The sequence below is a fragment of the Anarrhichthys ocellatus genome, unplaced genomic scaffold, assembly GCF_004355925.1.
Source record: "Anarrhichthys ocellatus isolate YVR2014 unplaced genomic scaffold, GSC_Weel_1.0 scaffold21, whole genome shotgun sequence".
Classification (NCBI taxonomy): Eukaryota; Metazoa; Chordata; class Actinopteri; order Perciformes; family Anarhichadidae; genus Anarrhichthys; species Anarrhichthys ocellatus.
The window spans coordinates 706,630-720,249 of NW_022280051.1; the positions used below are offsets into that span (position 1 = coordinate 706,630).

Sequence of the window (13,620 nt, forward strand, 5' to 3'; positions counted from 1 at the left end):
TTATGAAATAGCTTGATGTTATCGATGGAGATCTCCCTGGCCTGATCTCCACTGTTAGACTTTTAGTCTGTACCGGTGCAGAGTAATCAAATCGTTCAGCTTAGTGAGATGATTTACTTCAGTGGCTCTAAAAGCATTTTAATGCTTGTTTGTCAAATGTCATTGCAAGGCTGGATTAGCCTGTAACAGGTATAGAAACCTAAGAGTGTGTTCTTCACCTTAATTATGACATTCCTGAGATGAGGTGGAAGTAACAGCAGAATGCTAGAACCAATTATACCAGTAAAGACTGATGGAGCCGTTTTTAGTTTTGGTGGTTCAGCAAGGTGCCTTTAAAGACTGCAAAATAACTTTTCTTGTTGCACAGTTGGACGTATCTATTACATAAAGAGACGTACAAGCAGGTGTATTCAGGGGGCTGATAGATGGATTGTGAATCTCTTTGTTGCCATTTGATTTTTCCATGAAGCCAGAAAAGTGAGCATGATTGCCCGATTCTCTCCCAAATCTCTTTTGTCAGTTGATTTTGATGGGATTTTGTAGGACGCAGACTTCCATTTATTAACTCAGTGTGTGTGTGTGTGTGTGTGTGTGTGTGTGTGTGTGTGTGTGTGTGTGTGTGTGTGTGTGTGTGTGCGTGTGTGTTTCACATATTTACATCCACCTATACATGTGGGTGGGAATATGTACTTGACTGTTACTTGTACGTCTTTATTTCTGCATATGTTTTTGTGTGTACGTTTGTATGTTCATCTTTACCTGTGTGTATGTGTGTGCGTGTGTTTCCCTCCCTTACCTATCTGCATGTGTTCCCATGCGTCCTGTGTTTTTTCTAAAAAAAAACACCAAACCCCACCAAAAGGGACTGCAGAACTCTGAAGAGAACGCCAGGATCTCCATCACCTTCTTCCGGCTGTTCCGCGTGATGAGGCTGGTGAAGCTGCTGTCTCGCGGGGAAGGGATTCGGACCCTGCTGTGGACCTTCATCAAATCCTTCCAAGTGAGGGGAGAACCGGACACAACATGCTAGAGCAGGGGGTTGGGTTTACACAGGACTGAATGATGCAGCAAAAGTGGAGCTTTAACCCTAATGTGAACCAGATTGGAGCCCTGGTTTTGAAGCTATAGCACTATTTTAACTACATTTCAGGGTTTATAGCTGATTTTGTGATCCAGACTTGGCATAGAGTGCCAACAAGGTGATTATCTCATTTAATGTTATTAATACTGTGCAAATCATCTGGTAAAATCAGATCTGAGTCACATAGGGCTAAAAATATCCTTGTTCTTGTGTAAATCCAGCCTGGTGGACTCTCACAAGCCGCCTCTCCTTTCCTTGCCTCCTCCCTCCTCCTCTCCGCCTCCTATTTTTTGCAAAAAAATCACAAGGGTGGGACAGTTTAGTCTAGATGGGAAAGGAGGAAAAGAAAGAGGGATGATGTGAGGTAACGGAGAGGAGGTTTAGGAGTCTTCTTGCAGAGGCAGGGAGGGCTGTAGGGACATGAAGCTGGGAAACAGCCAGGAACTTAAGAACCTTAACCAGCAATCTATTTCCTTCGCTATCCTACCCATCTCTTCTTCCTCCACTTCTTCTTCTACTCCCTTTTCCCCCCAAACACCCTACTACTAACCCCTGAAAGCTCACCATTCCCTGTAGGCGGGTTAAGCACTAGTTAAGTTTAACGAAGCACTCCACCAAAAAATGAAATCATTTGATAGAGAGTTATGGGGGAAATGAAAATAATCTGTTCTCTCTCTTGTGTCAGTTGAGATGGGCCACTTCATGTCATTGAAATTCGAAACATTGGCAATACAACAAAAAACAGACTCGTGGTGTGATTTGAAACCAAATGTGCTCATGAATATATTACTGCACTTAACACAATTAAGCTTCCTGTAGACTTATCATTATTGAATTATCAGTGGGTTACATATTGACACATCATCAAACTTTTACTTGTTCATTTATTCATGGTTTGGCCCTGCCCTCCCAGCCACAGGGGTAATGTTAGCCAGGAGCTCAGTTCCTCCACACAGTCTCCCAGGTGTGTGAATATAGAAGGCGTACCTGTTCTGGTCGTGTTTGGTTGATGTACGTTGGGACTGGTCTCCTGGCTAAACTCAGAGAGCAGTTTGTATTTTACTGAGGTTTTTCACTTCGAAGTCAGATGATTTGTCCTGGATTGTTTTGGTGTTGTGCCACACAGGGCTGCAGATCAGTTCACTTTCACTTCATAAAGTAACTTCTTTTTTTTCTTTTTTTTATCGCAACTGCTAATTTGAAAAATAAAGAAATATATGTGAATTTTATCAACTCTTTTAAACAAGAATTTCCTAAATCAGTTGTTGACTAATTGGATGTGTTAGAATTTAATGGAAGTGAATGGACTACAGCCTTGGTGCATGATAATACTGTCGACAACTTGTTACTAAAGTGTCTCTCTCCTCTTTAGGCTCTGCCCTACGTAGCTCTGCTTATAGTGATGCTATTCTTCATATACGCTGTCATCGGCATGCAGGTAAGCTGTTGTCTTGTCCCCTTGTCTCCCTCCCTCTGTTGTGTTTTTCTTCTCTCTCCTCCAGCTGGCCTCCATCCTGTGTCTGTCCTCCTGGAGTCTTGTCATCCAGAGCTCCTTTTTTCGGTCACGTCGTCCCTCTCTCCTCCACTTCTCTTCCGCCTCTAGCTGTTGCTAGTCTATGTCTCTCCTCTTCCTCTTCGTCTGTCCTTTTGTGTTGATTGTACCCATGATGATGAGAGGGACAGCGGCCTCTAATTGTGATTGTCCCAGAGATCAATCACTTCCTCCTGTCAATGCTGACGTCATATCCTGTGTGCTGTGACTACTTCCTTCCCCCTCCTGTGCAGATGTTTGGTAAAATAGCGCTGCGGGACCACACGCAGGTCAACAGGAACAACAATTTCCAGACGTTTCCTCAGGCAGTGCTGCTGCTCTTCAGGTGAGGAAGATGACTACGCTCCCCATCTTTTGTCCTTTTCTCCCTTCGTGTCCTCCCTCATCCTCCTCCCACTTCTCTCAATATCTACACTTTTGTAAATTGTTTCAAAGTCAATGTCATCTCTTCTTTCGACATTGTCCGTCCGCTGTTCTTCTACCGTCATCATTACTTCCTGTACTGTTAGATCAACGACAATAACTTTTCCTTTTTGCTCTCCTATATTTCTTCTCTTCCTTTCACTCTGAAAAGCGTTTATGTCTTCATTAGAAGCTGCCACTGCCATTTTTTGACAGCAGCTGGTTAATTAAATGCCAGGATATCTGTAAATGTCAAGCTGTAAATTCAGCCGACTCTGTGACTTGACTCTGCACAAGAGCCAACGTGGGATGTTTTTTTCAGTTTGTACAGTGAGAAGATGTTACTGCCACTGTGCCAAGAGTTTAAAAAAATTCCAGTTGAAAAATATAGACTCAACAGTTACTCAGCAGCTTTAACAGCTTTTAAAATCATATCTGTACACCAGTGTGCTCAGTAGTTAGCTGGAAATTGTTGTAAACTTGACTGATTTATCGCAAATATTTCCGGTCCACTGATGATGACACTTTCTTCAGTTGTGAGTGGACTCGACTGATAATACATTTAAACTGCCTGGATCCAGTCCTGTGTGGTTGCCCTAAGGGTAAGATTCCATGCAGGGGTGAAAAGAAAAACACAGAAACTGAAAGGACAGATCAGATATGATAAAGTATTGTATGGTTTGGCAGCAATTCTATTATTTCTGTGAGCATTTTGCCATAAAATCATACGGAGTATCTATTCTATTCGTTGACATTCTATGTACTGATCCCTTCATAGAATGAATCATAGCAATGGGCTTCCATTCAGAGAAGGCAGGATGCTTGGATACTTGAAACTGCGATGTACAGTACTTGAAATGCATATGAAGTAAAATGTCTTTGCTGTTGCTCTTTAAATTTAGATTTGAGAACATAATGATTGTTTTTTGCTCTTTATGGTGAATCTAACACTTGTGCGTTTGTGTTTGTGTTTGTGTGTCTGCCTCTCTCTGTGTTTGTTACTGCGCGTGTGTGTTTTCTCTATGCTTGTATGTCCGTATGCATACGCGCACACATCCGTGCGTCTGTATGTGTGCGTTGATGCATAAATGCACATGTGACTCCATCCACATATCTATGCATGTACGTGTACTTCTAATGTCTTCGTATCTTTGCATGCGTATCTGCGTCAACGTGTGTGCATATTTGTGTGTGTGTTTGTGTGCATGCATGTCTATCTATCAGATGTGCAACAGGTGAGGCATGGCAGGAGATCATGCTGGCGTGCTCGCCCGATCGGCCGTGTGAGAAAGGATCGACCAATGAGAGCAACCCAGACCAAGAGGACTGTGGCAGCCAGTTTGCCATCATTTACTTTGTCAGCTTCTACATGCTCTGTGCCTTTCTGGTGAGTGCAGTGAGAAAGGGAAACTAATTATTTAAACAGACAGTATTTGACACAGTATGTCTACTGGAATCAATCACAGGTTAGGGAAGGTGGAAAAACAGACACTCCCAAAAAATGAGAAAGTCCTAACAAATAGTTCAGAGGTCTTGCTACTGTCTAAATACAAAGCAACAGCTTGAACATCGAATGTTGTGGTTTGGCATTCCCAAACCATTCCTATACACGATAACTTTTAAAATTACATTTTACATCAAATGTTACATTCAATGGATTTTGGAGTGATTCACTGCATGCTGTTATGTGGTTATAATTTCAAACAGACATTCACCTATATTTTGTTAATGTAGTGTCTGACTGATTCCTGATTATCCCCAGATCATCAACCTGTTTGTGGCCGTCATCATGGACAACTTTGACTATCTGACACGCGATTGGTCAATCCTGGGGCCGCATCATCTTGACGAATTCAAGAGGATCTGGGCTGAATATGACCCAGAGGCTAAGTAAGTTTACAGAGAATTAACATATATCGACCGACTAATTCATCATTCGTATGCAGAGATTGTGTAGAGTTACTGTAATGTGAACCTATGTGCTGTTACCAGAGGGAGAATAAAGCACCTGGATGTGGTGACTCTGCTGCGAAGAATCCAGCCTCCACTCGGCTTTGGAAAGCTCTGTCCACACAGAGTAGCCTGCAAGGTAAACATGCTTACAAACACTCGGCCCCGAACATGGTGTAAAAGGCTGCAGGAAATTTACAAAACATTTGATCAGGCTTTAGAAATGAGGTAATCAGAATTCATTCTGCGCCTATTTTGGGGTGGAATTAAAACCACTCTTATTTGCCAGGTGGGAGCAATATTAATAAATCTGTGGTATCATTGTGATGACACATTGACAGCTCATAACACCTTCCACAGTGACTCAAAATGGCACATTGACAACAGATCGTACAGAGAAAATATTTTAGATATTTAGACATTCACGTCTCTCCAGAGGACCATTAATAGTGACCATAGTGTCAAACCACTGTCTGCTTATTTTCAACAAACCTGAGTCTGCTGCCAATGGATGCTGGCAGTTCGCACAGGAATTGTACCTGTTTATATTGAAAAGTTTGCGTGATCAAACAAAATGTTCCATCTCATGCAGCGTCTGGTGTCGATGAACATGCCTCTGAACAGCGATGGAACGGTGATGTTCAATGCCACACTGTTTGCCCTGGTCAGAACCGCACTCAGGATCAAGACAGACGGTAACAGTCACACACTTGAATGCACTTGCACAGGCAAAAGATACACACATACACAAAGCTGGGCACATCGGCATATATGAATATGTAGTGCATAAGATGGGATTTCAATTTATTACCATCTTGCCAGGTGTCACTGTTTTCCTTTTTTACGTTTTTTTGCTCAGGGAAGTTACATAGTTATTCATCCAGTACAACCTCAGTCTGATCTATTGGCATAGTAGCAGCTATACAGCAGTTGGGGTTAAGAGCCTTGCTCAGTGGTGGTAATGAGGGAGGCACCAGTACAGTTTTTTTACTATCCCCACCCAGATTTACCCACTGTCCTAATCCCACCAACACTTCTGGCATTACATATCCGTCAGCTTCTTCAGAACAGATGGACTCATGGACTTATCAATACACAGCACAGTTAGACTCTTCATATTTATGGTTGAGACCATAGATTCTAACTCTGCTGCTAGGGGATGTAGAGGAGGGATGGCAGGTCAACAAGGGGCATGCCTTTAGTTCATTTTGCAAACAAGGGGGATGGTATCCCCCCCCTCCTCAAATTGCCTACTGACGGTATTTATACTGTTTGTGTGTGTGCAGGAAACCTGGAGCAGGCCAACGAGGAACTGAGGGCGATAGTGAAGAAGATCTGGAAGAGAACCAGCATGAAGCTCTTGGATCAAGTAGTGCCCCCTGCTGGAGGTTTGTATACTCTGCAATGCAGTTTCATAGCTCAATCATATCTTAACAATAAACGCAAATATAGAAAATGTGAACACTTAATAATCATTACACTAAATTTAAATTGTTCTTGTTTTACTTTGACCAAAACCACGGCAGCATGAGTTGCAACTGCATTTCTGACAAATACTGTGAGGCATTATTTTGCGCGTTAATCATGCATGTGATATCATTATTTCTTGCAGATGATGAGGTAACAGTCGGGAAGTTCTACGCTACCTTCCTCATCCAGGAATATTTTCGCAAGTTTAAGAAGAGGAAAGAACAAGGGCTGGTGACCAAGGTGGCCCCCAAAACTGCCCTTTCTCTGCAGGTACACAAACATACAGTACATGGGTTTTGTTTACCATTGATCCAAAATATGTGTACATTTGTTGCATTGTCAGGAAATTCAGAAGACAGCAGTAGATTTTGTCAAATTGTGACTTTGATGGATCCCAAAATGATAAAAGAAACATGAGGGGCAATAGAGTGTACAGCTTATATGAGGCTTCTTGTTATGAATTAACTTTAGAAAGACAGAATTTTGTTCGTGTGAGTACATATGCCTTGTTTCAGAGTTGTGACATTAAATAGACAAGCATGTGGGTCACTGTGTTATTCTATGAGAGACAAATTTGGTATGTTTGTAGGCGGGCCTGCGGACATTGCATGACATTGGTCCAGAGATTCGGAGGGCCATCTCTGGAGACCTGACGGTGGAGGAGGAGCTGGATAAAGACCTGAAGGAGCCCGTGTCGGCTGTATCCGAGGATGATATCTTCAGGGTAAAGGTTGGATACACACACCCTCACTCACTCTCCAGAGAGAGAGAGCGAGAGAGAGATGATCGGCGTCCAGCTTGAAGCCATATTATTGCTCCATGTACATGCATAGACATTCTTGCATGTGCTCAGAGGTTCAAAAAGACATTTAAAAAGCCTCATTTTCCACCACATAGCTTGGCTACCAATCACTGCAGATACTGAACTAAATTTTAATCATTGATCGTATGCATTTTAGAAGCACATCTAGTGGCCGAAAATTGCAAAATAATAACAACAATTGAGCACTATAACTGTAAGCCTCTGACAGAAACTACACACACACACACACACACACCTCTTCGCTCAAGGGTGAGTTTTGCTGAGTTATCAGCCTCCACCGTCAATGTCATTGCCCCATTCATGCGCTTTGTTTTGTTTACTGCTGTATTTTGTTACTTTCACGTACACTGCGTTACACAGATGGACTGAAATTAGTAGTTTTAAATATTTTTGAGCAACTTTATTGAAGAAATAGAATCACACGACTCCTTTGACACCTAGCCGTTATTAAGCATTGTGGAGATTTTAGACCAAGATTCATAAAAAGACCAAAGAAATTCTGTTAAAGATACATTTCTAAGTTGAGAATACAACCTCCCCTTGGTTTGTGACACAAGGCCTTTGCTTTGCATTTCCATCTTGGCTGGGCAGAGCTTTGTGTGACAGTAGTACTTCTGTCTGGGTGTTTGACTGTAGTAAGATATAAAGATATTTTCACTTAAACATTATTTTAATTCCCTGTCTTTTTCCACAGTTCTCATCTTCTTTGTCGTCTTTCCTTTACTCTCTCTCTCTCTCTCTCCCTTCTCTCACCCTCTCTCCTCTCACCCCACAGCGTTCGGGTGGGTTGTTCAGCAACCACGTCAACTACTACAACCAGAGCGATGGCCACGCTTCCTTCCCACAGTCCTTCACTACCCAGCGTCCCTTGCACATCAGCCAGAAGGGCTCCCCTTGCGAAGACGAGAGTCCGTCCCACGAGAAGCTCATGGACTCGACCACTTTCACCCCTTCCTCTTACTCCTCATCAGGCTCCAATGCCAACATCAACAATGCCAACAACACTGGCATGGTCGGGGTGACGACCCAGGGCATCAGTCGATTCCCAAGCCCGTCCATAAGCACTGTGGACGGGCACACAGGACAGCCGCTCACCCCAATCCTGCTGCCAAGGTCCGCGTGGTGCTTTCCTCCAAAGAGGTGAGTGCAGTCTGCAAAGCACTAAACATCTTTTATTGAATTGGTGTTTCGGGGTTCCGTTCCTGTTTTTTGTGGTTTTGAACTGAGGCAAGAATTATTAGTCTATCACTTTCTCCGAACCAACATCACAGTTATTCAGCTAGCCTGTAAACATAATAACCAGCATGACATTTAAAAATGGTTCTTCTATTTCCTTCACTTTCTTTTCCCTTCCTCCTCTCTTTCCCTGTCTTTTGTCTCTGGTGGCAAGCAGGACGTGTTTTTATGACACCCTCATGCGGTATGTTGCCAGGGGACAGAGAGAGAAACTGTGTGTGTGTGTGTGTGTGTGTGTGTGTGTGTGTGTTGTGTTAGTCCCCTGACTGCGTGCAAAAAGGTTTCATAATGCTACATAAAATGGCATCGCTGTCAAAGTGCTATGGTGAGATTTGCTATGCACATAATGCTTTAGTTGCTATAGCAAAAGCCAGGCTCTATGCTGCTACTATAGAAGCTGCTGCCAAAGCCATGGATAGACGTGTTTGGTGCAACACGGCCAAATATTTCCTATCAAAGGCTCTTATTGCTACTGTTCTCTGCTAGTGTATGGCAGGTCTGGGTTAGACACAACGTATACTCTTTGTCCTATATTCCGCTCTTTGTTCTATGAACTTTGCTCTGGAAATTCTTGGTCCCCAGAGGATGATTCCTAATGGTTTTGGTGATCCTTCACATTTTATTTAGCACTAAAATTGTACACAAGAAATATCAAAGTCTACGGTATGACCCGTGTACTGAGTATAATCATTTTCCATTTCAGTCACATGATAAGCTTTTCTCAGTGTTACACGTAATCCAACTTTCAGATCGCCTCTGTTCTATTAGCACCACCCTCAGGACAAACTTAATTCCCCCAGCTATACTTTGCTTTACAGTTTTTTGCAATTGCTGAAACACAAACCCTGCACACAAATACCAAAAACATAATACACAAAATACAAAATATCTTACATCTCTTGCAAAAGCAAACACTCACTATATGAACTCTTCTAAAAATAGTTTTTTTGCATCACAACAGTACACACAGACACTAAATAAATAGCACTTTCAACATGCAAACTTCACACTGATGTGCTAAGTATAAAACACTATTATCTAGAGTCTTTGGCATTTGTAGGATGCTGTAAATGCAAACTATTAACACAAATGCAATGGGGAAACAACCAAATTAGTTTATTCTCAATACTCATATACTTGTAACAGTATCAGACACAATACTTTAACTAAAGATTACAATGAACATAGTTACTGTATTGTAATGTGAACAACATACAGCATAGTTTATTGCAATTATAGCCCTCTAACTCTCTCACACCAAAAAGCAAACCTGAATCCTATCAATAGTGTTCAAGCTTTGATTTTGAAGTGATCTGATTGGTTCCAGGTGTTTTCACAGGTGCATTCTGGGTGCTGGGGATTGGTAATAGAGTGATGTATTTAAAATGGAAATGTTTAGCAAGCAACACATGGGTTTTAGTTTTGAATCATGTGTCTAAAGTAGATAATCATGCATAGTTATTTGCATAAAGTGTGTTTTAGAGTTTCAAATTTGTGAAGCAGAGTTAGCGACTTCAGTAATGGTGCGGCAAGTACCAGTTTTTGTGTCTTGGCAATTGCAAAAAAAATTATATTGGGAAGCCTTTGAGAACAGCAAAATTGTTATCATGTTGACCATTTATTCCTTCCTGAATAAACATTGCAGCTTCCAAGCGTGACTAGCAGGGCCTTAGACTTTTTATTTCCGTTTGCTAAATGTTTTGATCCTAGAAGGTCAGCCTGTGAGACAGCTCGGTCATAGTTAATTAGAGAGGAGTTGAACGTATTCACTTTCCCTGTGATCAACAATTAAGTGCTCCATTACAAAACAAAGTACAGTGTATGCTCTCCGGTGCACTTTGGCTTTGGATTCGCTTGATTTACCACCTTGGATGTTAACGTCCACCCAGCTACCAAGTGGAGTGAGCTTGATCAAGCGGATCCAGAAGAGTCTTAGTCAGGTTTTATTAAATGCTGTTCTAACCCAGAGATTGCTGTGGAGCAGCTTAAATAGCTGTGGATTAAAGGGACATCATAACATTTACAAATTCCATTTAGTTTTTCTTCACCAGGCAGTTCTTAGGTGAAGTTTATGTGCTGGTGCTCGAAAACACAAATTGCTATTTGTATTTGTGGGTGTTCACAGTAAAGAATAATGGGTTCTGCCAACTGCAAGCTAAGTCATTTGTTGTGACTCCTGTTTTTTATTGAAACACAACCATTGACAGATGGTTTTGGGGAGCTCACATGTTGTAACACTTAAGCAAACTATCTGGTGAAGAAGAAAATATTTCACTTTGAATGTCAGGATGTCTCCTTAAAGCTTAAGTCTGGAGTATGAAACAGATGTGGACAGATAAGGGGGACAAGACATCTTTGGAATTCAAAGAGAATACAACGTAATACAGAGTATATGCAGAGTTTGGATTAAACACACAACACTGAATTCAGAATTAAGACTTTCTTGTTTTTTCTCCTAACAAAATTGCATCAAGGTTAATGTAGGCATTGCCTCCACTTCTTAAAGAGATGAGTAGAAAAGACGGCGTCTGATTCTAGGACTTTATTGGCCTTCATTTTAAATGATGAGAACAGCATAAAATGTACCTGCTTAATTTCCCAGTAGGCTTGCATTACAATACTGGTCTCCAAGTATTGACTAACATTATTAGCTGTTATGAGCCGTTATCTTGTCTGTCCTAATCTTTGTTTTTTAAAGATGTCTGCACCTCAGTCGTGCTATCAGTTTGTCATATTCCACGTGTTGCCTTCGATGCTTTTTACCGTTTTGTTTAAACAACATAGTTGTAATTCCCACCTGCTTCTCCTTTTCTTTCAAGCTTTTCCTTTTTCTTCATCTCCTCCTTCCTCTTTCCTACATGCCTCAGTGGGTTTTTCAGTCTCCTCCTAAGCTCCTCTCCGAGTTTGTTTTACTAATCAGCTGCTTCTTTTTTTTCTGTGTTTATGTTCACATCTGTCTGCCTATTTGTCTACCTGTTTTTTTCCATCTGTGCTCTGGTTTGTTCATTTTGTCGGTTTGTTTGTTTTGGTCGTGTGCTTGTTTGTTTGTTGGTAGCTCGGACTCAAGTGACAGCCGTCGGCCGATCATCCGAAGAGGCGAGGGGTCGACGGAGGAGACGTATGATGAGAGCTACGGCGACCACGATGACGACCACTCGCTCTCCTCTGACATGTACTGCTGAAAACAGACGCACATCATTTTCGACTCTAAATTTGATTCATCTTTGGGGCATGTCTTTTATAAAACTCCTCTTTGGGTGCCTGTGTGTTCTTATTAGGCTGGTGTATCATGATGAAACATGTAAGCAGTTGAATCCCATGGAGGAAGGAGAAGAGGTAGAAGACAGAAGAGGAGGAGGAGGAGGAGGAGGGTGGCAGTCTCCCAGGAGAGTCTTCCTCTGCCCCACCACTCTGGGTAAGTGGACTTCTCTCCTAAAAACTCTTCTAAAGTATTGGTACAACTAGTCTACATACTAAAATACTAATTGTTTCTATACTGTACTCATTTTTACATGCTGTGTTTGCGTGTTTATGTGTGTCAGCGCGGAGATCGTCTTTCCATCTGGAGTGTCTGAGGAGACAGTCGAGGCCAGACATCTCCCAAAAGACGTCTGTACCGCTACACCTTGTACATCATCAGGTAGATGATGCCCACAAAATAAACACTAACGCACACTTTGAGGGTGTAAATGCATAATTTGAACTCCCTGCCGTGCTGTGTGTTCGGCAGACATAATCCTCACCTCTTGCTCCTGTCTAAGGGGCCCGTTCACATGCCGCAATTTTTACACCCTTCCGTAAAATTAGTCTACAATAAATGTAGAGAGAAGCTAATAATTTAAATGCTGGGCTACCCAGAGCTTTACAGTATGTCCCACGGACTATTTTACTTTCTTAACCAGGAAATCCCAACATCCAGTTGAAAGGTCTGACACAGACAAATCAAGCAGTAAAGCTACTGTGAGGGATTTGCTGTGCTGGAAATCCATTTATCTTTGTTTCTACTTTGTTTAGTTTACTCAGTGAGGCTTACCGCTAAATTATGCACATGTTTTTGGTTACTTAGTAACGCAAAGCACGACAGGTGCACGACAGGTGCACAACCCCCCCAAGCACCTTGGAAAAAAAGATTTTAGGGGCACGGTTTGTGTTTTCCGCGTGTTTTTAGACGCAACACGTGAACGTCCGCTGACGCTGTCCCTCTGCTCTGTCCTCCTCCAGGCTCTGGCAGTCGCAGGGTTGAGTCCTCTGCTAAGACGGAGTCACTCACCTACCCTCTTCAGCCGGCTGTGCTCCACGCCTCCAGCCAGTCCCACAGGTATACTGCATCCTGTGCACACATCAAGCACACTTCTACCTTTATTTAACGAGGGGAAAAAGAGTGAAATTTGAAGTGCATATTGTTGTCAAGTTGCAGCTTTGTCGTTCTTGTTGAGAGGTTCGTTCTCCTAGTGGGTTATTCTCCTCTTTCTTTCTAGCCCATGGCAGTGATGCCTCCTACCAGCGAGTGCCCTCTCTAAGGCTAGAGGGCTACAACTCCCATGAAAAGCTCAATACCAGCTTGCCCTCTGTCAACTGTGGGCCCTGGTAAGACCAAGTACCTTTCAAATAACTGTTATAAGTCACAGTGCATTTGTTCAAATAGCTGTGACGATGATACTGTAGGAACAGTAATAATGATAAACTGTTTTTTTTTGCTCCCAGGTACAGCGACAGTAATGGGAACAGCCGGGTGCCCAGTCCTAGCCTCAACCCCAGTGTGTCAGTGTCCAATCAAAGACCACCACGGCCGGTGTCGCTCACAGTGCCCTCGCTACTGGGAAAAGACTCCAGCTCACTGTGTCACGGCAGTGCAGGCAGTCTGGTGGAGGCAGTAAGTGTGTGTGTGTGTGTGTGTGTGTGTATGTTGGAGAAGTTTAGACATTTATCTGAAGCTTTAACATCCTCAATCTTTGTATTATGTCAGTGATTCCCAGCCTGGGGGTTGAGACCTCACAGGATTAATATGTCTGCCGTACTATGTGTTTGTTTTTTTGTGAAATATTGAATAGTTTTACCTATTGGACCTCAAATCTTTTATAGAACAAATGATTGATCTGGAAAATA

At 42.3% G+C, this 13,620-nt stretch overlaps 1 protein-coding gene across 6 annotated transcripts in view; it reads left to right on the forward strand.

Moving 5' to 3' along the window:
• The window catches only part of cacna1c (calcium channel, voltage-dependent, L type, alpha 1C subunit), a 170,093-nt gene that overhangs the window by 145,176 nt on the left and 11,297 nt on the right, over positions 1-13,620 (forward strand). For 3 of the 6 annotated variants that reach the window (XM_031859304.1, XM_031859302.1, XM_031859303.1), the window contains 18 exons: positions 872-1,000; positions 2,454-2,519; positions 2,867-2,958; positions 4,260-4,422; positions 4,798-4,925; positions 5,028-5,124; positions 5,578-5,680; positions 6,272-6,373; positions 6,598-6,725; positions 7,045-7,179; positions 8,054-8,418; positions 8,672-8,698; positions 11,570-11,686; positions 11,793-11,929; positions 12,057-12,154; positions 12,736-12,832; positions 12,993-13,101; positions 13,219-13,387. In XM_031859304.1, the coding sequence (XP_031715164.1) occupies positions 872-1,000; positions 2,454-2,519; positions 2,867-2,958; positions 4,260-4,422; positions 4,798-4,925; positions 5,028-5,124; positions 5,578-5,680; positions 6,272-6,373; positions 6,598-6,725; positions 7,045-7,179; positions 8,054-8,418; positions 8,672-8,698; positions 11,570-11,686; positions 11,793-11,929; positions 12,057-12,154; positions 12,736-12,832; positions 12,993-13,101; positions 13,219-13,387 (2,262 nt within the window). Of the gene's footprint in view, positions 1-862; positions 1,001-2,453; positions 2,520-2,866; positions 2,959-4,259; positions 4,423-4,797; positions 4,926-5,027; positions 5,125-5,577; positions 5,681-6,271; positions 6,374-6,597; positions 6,726-7,044; positions 7,186-8,053; positions 8,419-8,671; positions 8,699-11,569; positions 11,687-11,792; positions 11,930-12,056; positions 12,155-12,735; positions 12,833-12,992; positions 13,102-13,218; positions 13,388-13,620 lie in introns of all 6 variants that reach the window. The other 3 variants (XM_031859298.1, XM_031859300.1, XM_031859301.1) reach the window with 3 other exon arrangements.